At 38.5% G+C, this 13,698-nt stretch overlaps 1 protein-coding gene across 1 annotated transcript in view; it reads left to right on the plus strand.

The window, feature by feature from the left end:
• LOC117944992 (guanine nucleotide-binding protein G(q) subunit alpha) overlaps nucleotides 1–13,698 on the plus strand; it is a 22,795-nt gene extending 9,097 nt beyond the window's left edge. Inside the window, exons 2-7 of the mRNA XM_034872229.1 lie at nucleotides 3,402–3,586; nucleotides 9,627–9,781; nucleotides 9,964–10,092; nucleotides 11,812–11,941; nucleotides 12,699–12,852; nucleotides 13,279–13,698. Coding sequence (XP_034728120.1) covers nucleotides 3,402–3,586; nucleotides 9,627–9,781; nucleotides 9,964–10,092; nucleotides 11,812–11,941; nucleotides 12,699–12,852; nucleotides 13,279–13,469 — 944 coding nt within the window. The 3' untranslated portion in view covers nucleotides 13,470–13,698. The remainder of the gene's footprint in view (nucleotides 1–3,401; nucleotides 3,587–9,626; nucleotides 9,782–9,963; nucleotides 10,093–11,811; nucleotides 11,942–12,698; nucleotides 12,853–13,278) is intronic.

Raw genomic sequence — 13,698 nt, forward strand, 5'->3', positions numbered from 1 at the left:
CAGAACAGTTATGAACCATTTAGAATATGGAACTACGTCTGTAGTCACAGAAAACATCTGCTTAACTTTGTTCACATTTTTCACAGCTGGATAACTTTTAAAATCATTGCAGCATGACAGCATGTTTATTATTCTGCACCTTTTGACTCCAATTTTGCACATCATCTTTCAAAAACCTTTGCAAAAGTGTTGATCTATTCAATCACTGTCAGCTGCTTTCATCGGCCACATGAAAGCTGTGGGAACAAAGTCCACTGCAACTTTTTAACAAGCTTATAACAAACACATGGTTGTAATAATGAAAGGAAGCACTAAATATGTCAAATTTATTGTATGAATGCAGCTAAGTTAACAGTGTGTAGCTACAGAAAGTGCAGAATTAGTGAGGCAAACCCTGTAAAATTTTTACAAAACTGTGCATTATTGATATAGTTGTCCTAACCAATCTGAAATAACTCACACTAAGATTGGGGAACATCAGAATTCCGTCTAATGACGAGCGTTGGTACACGGCAGTATTTATTGTTAAATTAAGGTCTCCGCCTTGTGCTTTGCTTTGAGATTTGCTGGTGCTTGCTAAAGACTGCCGGCCATTAAAACTGAATATGGGAATTCACTGGATGTGGGAAAAACAAATCATATTCATGTGTTTTACAGATGTGACTACTGCAGAGAGACTAACTGTAGTTAGAGAAACAAAATTTCAAGCTAGACTAAAGCCTTTTTAAAAGTGAATGTGTTGCAGTTGCCTCCCTCTGCTCTGTGTGTAAACTCTCTCCTTGAGGTGCTGCTAAGCTCTCCGTGGTGAATTCATTTCCTCGTCTTCACTCATGCATTTTTTAAAACTTGTGCAGTGCCTGTTCAAAACGCTTTGCTTGGCCTGCGGTAATGCTGCTTGCAGTTTTCTTCAGAACCATTGTACCCCGAAATAACTGGCCATCAATGAACTTAATATGCAACACAACTGGATCCTACTCATGTACTGTGTACTTCTACTTCAGAGGAAAACATTGTACAATTACATTTGAATGCAAGATAAATGGTATTGGTTAAGTTGCAGATTCAGATTTACTCACAAAATATCACAATAAAAACTTAATAAAAAATTATAAAAAATTATTCATTAAACTCGCCAGCACAACCAGTTACACCTGTTGCAGCACAGATCAATTAGGGTTAATCCTGGGTCACTGTATTTGTCTGAAGAGTGACTCAGCAGCCTCGAACGCTCATACCCAGCATGCTCGCTGTCTCTCTATCTTTCCCAGTGTCTTTTGTTGGTGTAATAGGGAAAATCTACTACGACCCAGATGTGGTCAAGCGACCCTGGAATATTTTCATGAAAATGTCTTTAATATTTTAAGGCATTGCAATAATTTTTCGTATTATACTATAAACAGCTGTTAGTTATACAATGCTGTATAACCTTCTCATTTTTCTATAACCCAAGGAAACCTGTAAAAAATAATTCATAGCAAAGTATCTTCTAAATTAAGTTTATTCTCTGAGGATTGTTTTCTTGAATGGGTGGATCCCCAGAAGAAACCTATAAAAGTAGACTGAGCTGTATTCATCATGTAACTGTAACTGAATTGCAGCATCTCAGTTCCAATTTATCAGGTCAGAGTTGGCAAATTAAATGCAACTATATTTATAAAGGTTTCTTTCTATGGTTGAATTTATGAGCCAATCACATTGGTCTTCTTGTGTGAGAGCATTAGCATCTCTCCCATTTTGTGTGTTTGAACAGCCACGAGGGGATCGGAACTGTGCCTCACAAGAGCAACCCAGATCCATTCTGCCGTACAAATCCAGGACCTATTGGCAGTATATTCCCGTTTTTGAGATTACTCACTGAACCTATCTAAAAAAGTGTCTATTTTAGGGTGGATGCTATAAGGCATCAACTCTTGTGCAACACTATTTGTGGCCTGCAACAACAACTACTTGTCATTGAGGTTAATGTAATAGTTAATTATATGTGGGCAGTGTGGGTTGGTTGAAGGCAGGTGGTGACAAGTCTCACCTACCTTTGGTGCTATAAAGTAAATATTTAACAGTATTAGCATGTAGCACTTAGAAGCAAATGCAAATCAAATACTGTGAGCATATACAAATTGCCCTGGTACGGCTTATTAAAAAGAAATCTGTGTATACAATGTAGCATGTTTAGTTTGAAAGAAAATGAATTAGCAACCAGGTTGCTAAAATTAACATAGCCATACTTTGATATTTCAAAGCTACCATATCCAACCAAATAAGAAAGTGAAAAAAATGCTTCTGTCTACATGATAGCATTTTATCTTTGTTTCATGCACCTTTTAAAAAAGAATTTGTGAATAGAGTTACAAGGGTTAAATGCTTGGCACTAGAGAACTTCAAACGTAATTGTGCTAACTCCTGTTTTTTTATTACTGCCTTCCCGGCTTATTACAGACTTCTAAATTGGCAGCCCTACAAAAGACAAGCCGTTTCTCTAGAGGTTTGGGTATTTTAGCAGTAGTTTAGTATTTAGCTTGGTTTTGTTAAGTGCTTGGTCTGTGTTGTGGGACCACAGTAGAGGGGCTAATTTGGTTAAAATAGAGTTTATATAATATGCAGTATAACATGATATGGAGTGTAAAATATCCAGACTTTCAGAGACTTTAGGTTGCACTGGAATGCAGCACACACACACACACACACACACACACACACACACACACACACACACACACACACACTCATTCCTGCCAGCGTTATTCAAGAGTTAGTGGTGATGTAAACTTAGACCTTTCAATTGGTCTGCCAAGATTCTCAGTGAACCAAAGAGAAATTATGCCCCCAGCTCTTAACACCCAAATAGTCCCTGTCACCACTGAGAGGAGACAGATGCTGTTATTGGTCAGTCCCCAGACTGAGAGGAAAGTAGGCAGCACATCATATTATATGTGAATGACTGACTGACTGCATCAGTGAGTGTTTCTCTGTATGTATAATTGTGTAGGCATGTTTCTTTCCAAACTGAATTTTGTGTTACAAAAAGTGTAACCCTTTCCCCTTTCGAAACTCCAAAACTGCATTAATTCATATTTCTATGTTACCAATGGATCGAATGACTATGAACTCAAAAAACTTATTACATAACTCTGCAGGTTCCCTCTGCTCTACAGAGCCTTTTAGTCAAGTATTGCATAAATTATTAGATTATGTATAGCTGTCTTTTAGTTTGTCAACTCTAATAAATGTATTGTTTTCTTGCGAAAATACGACTTAATTTTGTTTTATAGTTCCTTTTTGCCTATAGAGGTCCAGTAAATACATACGTTAATAAATGTCCATTTAAGGAGCATGGATGCCGACACCAGAAATTAAATGTGTTGTCAGGGTACATTACATTCTTTCCTTATCTTTTCTCTCAGGCACTGGGGAAAGTGGAAAGAGCACATTCATCAAACAAATGAGGATTATCCACGGCACCGGTTACTCTGACGAGGACAAAAGGGGTTTTACCAAACTGGTCTATCAGAACATCTTCACAGCCATGCAGGCCATGATCCGAGCCTCAGAGACACTCAAGGTCCCCTACAAATATGAGCACAACAAGGTAAATAAGATCCTTTCTCTCAAGCCATTTCAAATTCCTCAACTGAAAAAGAAACTGTTGTAAAGGCTGACAAATAGTTTTAGAAAAAAGCTGTTACAAAGTGGGCACAGCATCTATCTTATTTGAAACAGCCATCCATAATCGTTTCCTGTCCTTTTTGAAGCTTCCTGTGTCATTTAAACACTCCAGCCCTCCATCGCTCCCAGTGTGTATTTGTGTTTGCCTGTGTGTTTCAGTAAACTCAAATCCATGTTGAGTGCATATACACACACACAAATATGCATTGCAAATTCACAAGAAATACCTCCCCTACACTACTCACCCAAATTTGACCTCACTTGTAACTATGACTTCAGCAGGTCAATTTTGTCTCCTTTTTCACCCGTGTAGCCGTAGCTTTGGGAGCTGTGACCTCTAGCAGTTTATTTCCTGTGAGAGTGACAAATGAAAGGCAGTTGAGTATGAGAGGCCGCCTAGGAAATGATTCATACTTCTGTCTTACACACACTATCAAGATCTTACATATTCACCACTATACACTAACACTATTATAATCCTTTTACATGTATGTATGAGGGTATAGTAGTGTATGTGAGAGAGTACAGTATAGTGTGTGTGTTTGACTATAGCATTGTATGTGAGAGTATAGTTGTGTATGTGAGAGTATAGTTGTGTATGTGTGAGAGTATAGTTGTGTATGTGAGAAAGTATAGTAGTGGATGGGAGAGAGAAAGTATAGTATAGTATAGTAGTGTGTGTGTGTGTGTGTGTGTGTGTGTCTGTGTGTGTGTCTGTCTGTCTGTCTGTCTGTCTGTGTGTCTGTGTGTGTGTGTGTGTGTGTGTGTGTGTGTGTGTGTGTGTGTGTGTGTGTGTGTGAGTGAGTATAGAAGTGTGTATGAGCGAGTATAGTTGAAAAGGAAGTTGGTTTGATCAATCAGGAAGACAGTTTAAATTCTCACTTCCTCACAGGCTAAAGGGGCCATTTTGAGTTACCATGATCCGGTGGACTCGCTGCTTTGAAAGAACAGCTAACACCAACTCAAGAGGAACAAGGAACATTTAAATCAAGCAGCAGAAACTTAGGTCAAAAACAACCTTGTTGGACAAAAACGTCAGGGGTATTTCTTCTTATTTACTTTCTTTTTCAAGGTCAATTTTTGTTTGTGGAAGTAAATGGTAAGGAGAAAAACACTGCTATCCGTTTTCACTGAAACTCTTTTCTTTGTTTAAAAAAATACTAAAATAAACAAACTGTTAGGATCTCTTCATCTCATGGTAAAAAGGAATTATCAAATTTTCTTTCGATAGGCATATAGATGGAAACCATAAACTTGTTAGGCGGAGAATGGTCTATTATGGATATGTTGACAGCTTTAGAAGGACTATCATATACCTGCAGTGACTAAATAAACAGAGCATCACGTTTTTGTGTTTTGTGTAGGTGAATAATAGAGAATGTTGGCCTTCCCTTGAGAATACACTGTGATCATGGCATGGAGAACACCGGGTTTGCCCAATATATGCTGGAAAGAAGAGGGTTAAATAGAGATATCGTCAGTGTTCACAACCAGAGGATTGAGAGGTTATGGCCAGAGTTAAACAGAGTCGTCTCTTTCTGTTACAGTGATCACTTCTCCTTCTTAGAAAATGACGTAATACTGGCCTCTACAATTGAATTGCACTTAATTTGTCTACACTACATCTACTTGCCAAGAGTTTAAAAGGCAACTACAGAATTCATAAATCAGTGGAACAACCACAGATTATCAACACAGGGATCACAAACGCCTCTTCAGCTGTGGCTGACAGGTGTTCTCAACAATGCAGAGGCAATGCAGAACATTTTAGTTGGGAGTGACAACTCTGAAATGAATAAAGACCTAACTCCCAATACATTTTGAAACTTCAAACAATGCTGTTGTTTCAGAAAATGACTTTATTTTCAATGAAACAGTTATGAACAGAATTGTGGAAATTGTAGCCCCACTAGCCAATGACAGTAACCATGGCATACAATTATTTTTGGGCCTTGTGAACTCTTAGTGAGCAAGTTCGTTAGTCAAGGCAATTAGGACACTATAGGGAGGTTCATTAAAGGCCAGTGACAAGTTCTACTCTACAGCATTGAAAAATAAAATAAAATAACAAAATGGTTTTCTTTTAAGTTAAAGGATTATTCCAATGTCAATTGTTTAAACAAGACGTTAATGTATAAGGAAATGGTAAGTTATTGAAAACAATGTTGCTTGAGTTTAATAAAGCTCAACAGGCAACAGATTTTAATAATGTATGTTCAGGACTTCTCGGAAGTCATTCCTGACCAATTCCCTGAGTGTTTTCTAATGCAAAATCCATAGTTTCCTTGAAATCCTCAAATTTTTTCATGACTGGCAACCACAGGCAGTTAATGCATGTGTTTTCAGTGGGTAAATGACGGCCTTGTCTGAGGGGCAGCTCATGGAGAAATCCACTTAAGGTCATGGGGAGAAGCGCAGGGGTGGAACTGCATTTGCTCTCGTTGTCTATGCCAGAATACCCCCAAGTTTCAAGGGTCCCTCTTGTATTGAAAAGGAAATACACCAAAGAACACAAAAAAGAAATTAAATCTGGCATATAGAACATGTTTGAAACATAAGAGAAAGACAAAGACAGAGCATATGAAAAGACAGTGAAAGAAGAGTGATCAAAGTTAACAAAACTACTGTACAAAGGTAGCTGTGGAAACTAAATACAACTCAAACCAGAACTGAAGGAAGGCAGTTTAACTAAAGATAACACATTGGGCATAGTAGTGCATTATGTGTACACATATTCCATATCTAGCAATAATATTTACCCTCAACATCCAGCGGGTAGTCCCTCCAAAATGCAACCACACATTCCTCTTCCCTTCTTTTGTTGCTGTCCACTGCTGACAGTCAAATTTCAAAGTGCTGTTCTAGTACATGCGCTGTGAGTGGGGGTGTGATTCCTATTGCATCAAGAACACCAAGGGTCTTCATCCCCTGCATGAATCTGTAAAAATGTTTAATGAGAAGATACAACTATCTGTTTTCAAATTGGATAAATTATCACCCAACACATGAAAGGGATGACTTACAAGACAGTACAGTGTTTTTGATTATGCAAAAAGGCCTTGTCTTTGACATCTATCTAAAACATGATTTACATGACATGACTTGTTTTATATGTGTATATTTTGAGTGTGTGTAAGGTTGTACACTGGCTTTTAAAAATATATATTGAAATCTTTAATTATGTTTGCTAACAAATGGAGTTACACAAACCTTTGAAATGCTCCACTGACTCGATGAACCCCCTGAAACATGATATCCTCCACCAAGGGATCTTTGTCCTCTATGCGTTCCAAAGACCTTGGACATCCAGCATTGGCCAGATAATCTGTACATGCTAATCTTTCTGCGGCCTGTTGTAGTTCATCAAAAGATGTACATTCGGACCCCTAAGGACATCAAACGTAAATATAGGATAAACAAATTATAGTTGACAAACAACGCTTACCTTTATAACAGCAAAACAACATTATTTTCTTCACTGATAACACAATCTATTGCATGCAAGGTTTGATTAGACTATACTCTAATCAGATTCATTAAATATTAAAAACAAGCAATGAAGCCTTCCAGGTTTAGTAAGCACGTCAAGTACAGTAAAATAACCGTTAGAGCACAGCAATGTGCCATTTTCTCCATAGACGGTCCAGTTTATCTCCTTGTCATATTTTTTCTGTGTACTGCTTCAGTAATCCAAAAGCCAAAGTAGCATCCTCGACATGACTTCACTATTTATTTTAAGCACATGCTATACTCTCACATAAACACTACTATACTCTCTCACATACACTACTATACTCTCTCACATACACTACTATACTCTCTCACACACATACACTACTATACTCTCTCACACACATACACTACTATACTCTCTCACATGTACACTACTATACTCTCTCACATACACTACTATACTCTTTTACATACTGTACAATGCTATACTCTCTCACATACAATGCTACACTTTCACACATACACTACTATACCCTCTCACATACAATGCTATACTCTCTCACACACACACTACTATACTCTCTCATATATACATGTAAAAGGTGTGTGTGTGCGTGTGTGTGTGCGTGTGTGTGCGCGTGTGTGTGCGTGTGTGTGTGCGCATGAGTGTAGTGGTGAATACACAATATCATGATAGTGTGTGTAAGACAGAATTATGAATCATTTCCTAGGTGGCCTCTCATACCACTCGCTGGAAGGTTTTGTAGAGATTTAGTTATGCGGGGCAAATCAATTATTTAGTAAATCATTATTAAATTATTATATTATTTAGTCTGAAGTCAGATCATAATCTCGGGATGTTAGGATCAGGACCCAGTAACAGACTGATAATGGACAGAAAAAAGGGGATAAAAATGTACTATTCAAGGTAATACAAATACAACACTTTGACATAGTGGATTTGTGGGTGTATTAGACATGCTTGTTGATTTGTCAGCATTGCTATATCTTTAAATATAAATCAACAAGTAAACCAATCACCATTGGCTCTCATTCATTTCATTAGAGGAGGGTATTCCTAATTTGTATTGGTTAGGTATTACCTTTTTTCGATAGTGGTCTGGACAGTACAGAACATTTGATTGACACAGTAAATGATCATTTAGATCAGAAGTTAGATGCTTTTTTAACAAAAGGTATTATGTCTTCAGTTAGGTATTTGGGTATATATTTCTGAATAATTTGTGCAGACTTTATAGTCAGATTACCGATGCAGGCCACATAACAGATGCCACCACATATTGTATTTCTAAAACTATATGTCTGACTTTATGTTGACAGTTTACAAACAGATTTTAGTTGTAATAGCTTTATCTTTTAAACGTTATGATTTTATGATAGAAAGTGTTGAATTTGCACACACTGTCAGCACTGAGACTTTATAATGGCACCACATCTTGGATTTAACTCTCTGCTGTTGTGGTGAATCACCATTGTCCATGTTAGCTTTCACTTCCAGTACCACATATGCATGCTCATGAAGAAGGAAAAAGAATGTGCCGTTTCAGCCCAGCCATTTAACCACAAAGTGTGTAGGTAAACATTTTCTACCATCTTACATTGCACTATATAGTAATTCCATTTTACCATCAGTTTCTTCATACTCCATAATCCAGTATCTGGACTATTAAAATAAATGGCTTTTGTATGTTTAGAGTGTTTACACATTAGGGTTTTGTATGAGACATTCACATTAGAGTACTAGTATCAACGTTCTTAAGTACAGCAAACAACAAATCGTATGATGAAATCCAAGTTATGTGTACAACAAAACTTCTAAATGTCTGTCATACTTTGAACCCAACATCCATCTCTCTGGCTAAAATGGGAAGTATAACACCACTGACAAAGGAGGGCACTGACATCACAAAGGAAGTGAAAATATAACCTGTCGATCATGTTTACACTGATTGTCTGGGCACTTAGTAAATGTCTTGGTTGTATGCTTGTAGGCTCTAAAGCCCACCCATGAAAGTATACTATATACTAGATACCTGATTTGTCTTCTTCGGCATCTTACTTGTTCATTTTATCAAATTATTTTGTTGTGATACATTTATTATGTATAAGTAGTGCAGTATGCGCAAAAGGAATTGTTTCAACAGTCAGGCACATGTTGATCTCTTGTCATGGGACACAGCAGAGTTTGATGGGAATCTGGGACGGCAAAACTTTCCTCTCCAGAGCCCCAGTGGGATTTGAGCTTCAGATATTAGGTCCACGCTGCGCCTGGGGGTTTAAAGTAATTTCTGGATATAGAATATGTAATTGAGTGAGAAAATAAACCAGTGATAATTGGGGCTATGCAACCTGCATGTCGATTGTCTTTTATAGTTACTGTTTTTTTTTTAGATTATCAAAAAAGCTTGATGAAGTTTTGATAAATTAAGTATGACTTTTTTGTACATCCGTAAGTCACAACAGTTACTATTTTTGTTTCTTCCCTCCAGGGTTACGCCAACATTGTGAGAGAGGTGGACGTAGAAAAGGTCAGCGTGTTCCAGAATCCCTATGTAGATGCAATCAAGAGCTTATGGAATGACCCGGGCATCCAGGAGTGCTACGACCGAAGGAGGGAATACCAACTCTCGGACTCCACTAAATAGTGAGTACAGTGGAAAGATAATACAATACAGATGTCAAAACCTGACTTGTTAATTCTGGAGTGGCGTATTAATTGACCTTAGGCTTATATTAAAGCCCCAGGGGAGAATTTTTTGAGATATGTTTAAGGTGAAATACAAGACAAATACACTCCTGGTTAATTTCCTCTCTCTGTGGCTGTAGTTACCTGAACGCGTTGGACCGGATCGCCGAGCCAGCCTACCTTCCCACCCAACAGGATGTGTTGAGGGTTCGAGTCCCCACCACGGGCATCATTGAATATCCGTTTGACCTACAGAGTGTCATATTCAGGTGAGTGAGGAAATATATTCAGGATCAGAAAACAGCATGTGTGAAAATAACATTTGTGTACATTGTGCACATACCTACACAATACTACTACCTCTTTGTTGTTGTTGCTGTACAGCTGTTGGGTAAGTTGGTAAAAACACATCAAATGTGCAGAGAAATGTTAAAGAGGACATGTCTGTTTAGAACTCATAGCCGTTCATATAATAATAGAAAATAATCCTCAACTACAACTACTGAATTTGACCTTAAGGTTTTTAAGTGATGCTTTCAATTTTCCACAAATCCAAGAAGTGTAACATCCCTGAACGTTTTAGTCTACAACAAGTACCTTTACCCATTTCTTGAGAAAATAGTTTTGTACTTCAATGCCTGTAATAGGGAAATATATACTCCACTTTTTACAATCTACATTGATCTGATAGTTGTAATTGTTTTGTCATTTAAAATATTAATCCACACTTAAAGTAAATTAAGCTCATCAAAAGCTGCTTTCCGACTGTAGGGATTTTTGCAGTTCCTAGAACATAACATTCCTCGAACCCTTTTGTTCTCGTGTTCTGACTGGACCAATTTGGGGATTTTTAAGTTTTTCTGACTAACTGAGTTCCTGTAACTCTTTCAGCTCCTGTCCTGCTCCAGGGCGGGGTCTTTCCGAAGTTCCCTTTTCTGAATAGCAACCTAGGGCAGCGAGCCATCTTATTAATCACTAAATTCACTTCTGAGAACGTTTTAGACGAGAAATGAACGGTTTAGATTTTGAGTAAAGGCAGTATTGCAAAAATCGTTGCCGAATTGACAATTTGCTTCAAAGTTTCCGGAGTTGAGAAGTTCCAAAAAGTGATGCGACAGCCAGGTAGCGCCAATAGATCGTTGCTCGGGCAGTCATGCTCGGAGACCCCACTGTAAGCTGGAAGTCTCTCAGACCGCTCTAGTAAGTAAGAGGCTTTTATTTTGCTGTTGACGGATTGATCAAAACACATGTCCATCATAAGATCAACAAGAACCTGTGGTTGACTGTCTTCTCTGAGTTCAATTCCACAAGCTGGCTGGGCACGCACGCACGCATAGTACCACGCTAACTGAACATGCTGTTTTATTTTTGATTCTCCAGTATATGTGCCTTGTAATGCCGTTCAGTGCCCTGCTGTGCCATGAACTAATACAAACTGCTACTTTAGTCACTGTTCCATTATCTTTTACTGTGACTGTTATTGCCACTCTTCATTTAAACCCCAACCAGCCGTCAGACTCCGCCTACCAAGAGCCTGCGGTTTCTTTCTAAAAGAGAGTTTTTCCTCGCCACTGTTGCACTGTTGCTTGCTCTGGACGGAACTACTAGAACTGTTGGGTCTTTGTAAATTATCAAATGTGGTCTAGACCTGCTCTATCTGTAAAATGTCTTGAGCTAACTCAACTTGTTATGAATTAATACTATAAAAAAAACTGAATACTTATGACAGCAAATTCCCTTCATCTTTAGTCACACTTATGAAATATTGATAGGGTGTAGTCAGTCACAATGTTACTATTCTGCTTTTACTGCTGAATATTGGAATAACTGTTAAGTCACACTCAAGGATCAATAGAATTACCCTATTTGATTTACTTTTGCCCTTTTGCAACGCCCCTCAAAATGTGTTGAAAAGAGATTAAACAGATTTGCAAACGTTTTGATCATAGTGACTGTTTTCTCTCTCCTGGATGCGGCTGCCCCAATAGGATGGTGGATGTCGGAGGTCAGAGGTCGGAGAGGAGGAAGTGGATCCACTGCTTTGAGAACGTCACCTCCATCATGTTCCTGGTAGCGCTCAGCGAGTACGACCAAGTTTTGGTGGAATCGGACAATGAGGTGAATGATAAAAACAAGAGCTACATTTAAAAGTTAATTTAACAACCAAACAGAGTGCTTATATTAATTCTGGGATGCTTAGTTTCACATTTTCAAAAACAACTTCACCTTCATGTGATGTGAAAGATGAAAAGCTATTCCTTATTTAAAACAATGAAAATCAGATTCTCCTCCTACTTGCCGTGCTCCACCTTTTTTTCATTTGGAAAGCATTTGTAAATGATCAGCCAGCTGTTTTGAATACTGCCTCCGGCCGTATCCCCTTCTTAAGAGGATATAGCATGTGTGTCAGTATTAATGAGCAGGTGTGTGTTCATATGTGTGTCTTGTCTGTATTTGCGCCTGTGTGTTTTGCTTCCTTTGTTACCGCAAGCCTACAAACTGAAGAAAGAGAAGACTGACTGGCTGCATGTCCTCTGCACTCTGACGTCGATAGATTAGATTTTATAATATACAGGAGATATTCTGTTGAGCATTGTAAATACACTGCAGTGCTGGCGATGTGATTCCAAAGCTTTCAGAATGGCCCTTCTGTTCAATGAAACACTGAAATCAATTGCAAGGGAGACATTTAACTCTTGAAGGCGACATGGCCCCCTTCTCTCTTATCATTTCTGCTGTCCCTCTGGTGCGGTAAAACGTTTATTAAAACCTGTACGCAATGAGTTTGAAAGACTGCAGTTTAATTAAGTGATTAACTCTCTCTCTCTCTCTCTCTCTGTCTCTCCTCATGCACACATTCACACTCTCTCTGTAGAACCGGATGGAGGAGAGTAAAGCTCTGTTTAGGACAATAATCACATACCCCTGGTTCCAAAACTCCTCAGTCATTCTCTTCCTCAACAAGAAGGACCTGTTGGAGGAGAAGATCATGTACTCTCATCTGGTTGACTACTTCCCAGAGTATGACGGTGAGTAACAGCAGAATCGTTAGTCCAACCCAAACATCAAACATCTATACCTAGCACAACACTCTTCTTAGCTGCTAGTTTGCATCCCTCCATGGTGATACAGCATAAAAGCCCTCGGGCAGGTGCGAAACAGAAGGTTTACAGATTTGTCTGAATAATGAACTTATTCTGAAAACTAGGCCATTTGACTTTTGTGTTAATGCTAATTTGAATGTAATATCAAGCAGCCAAAAACCAGCCATAAGAATATTGGACCGATACTGATTATAATTTCTTTTAAATGTGTAATTATACTGGTAGTGTGTTCATATATTGATATATCTTGGTCAGTAATATACTGTCAAAAGTATTTAGAACGTAATGGCACTTACGATAATGAAAGAAAGTGGAAAGTGCATTCATGGAGCATGGTCTTCCTCTCTCCAGGTCCCCAGAGGGATGCCCAAGCAGGGCGAGAGTTTATCCTCAAGATGTTTGTGGACCTGAATCCAGACAGCGATAAGATCATCTACTCTCACTTCACCTGTGCCACCGACACAGAGAACATCCGTTTCGTCTTTGCCGCCGTCAAAGACACCATCCTGCAGCTCAACCTTAAGGAGTACAACCTTGTGTAGAGAGGAGCAGGGCTGCCACCAGGAGGTCCTCAACACACACTGACTGATGCAATCTGTGAAAAGATAGATCACATACACACACATTAAAAGAAAATCAGAGAAAAAAATAAATCTAATGGTTGCGTGGTACTAATTTATTTGCCATTTGTTGATCTCTTGGTCCCCAAGTGGTGAGCAAAGTAAATGTTATTTTGCTGTTTAAGGAGTTAATGAAATATAGGGGGGGGGG

The sequence above is a fragment of the Etheostoma cragini genome, chromosome 5 (genome assembly GCF_013103735.1).
Source record: "Etheostoma cragini isolate CJK2018 chromosome 5, CSU_Ecrag_1.0, whole genome shotgun sequence".
NCBI lineage: Eukaryota > Metazoa > Chordata > Actinopteri > Perciformes > Percidae > Etheostoma > Etheostoma cragini.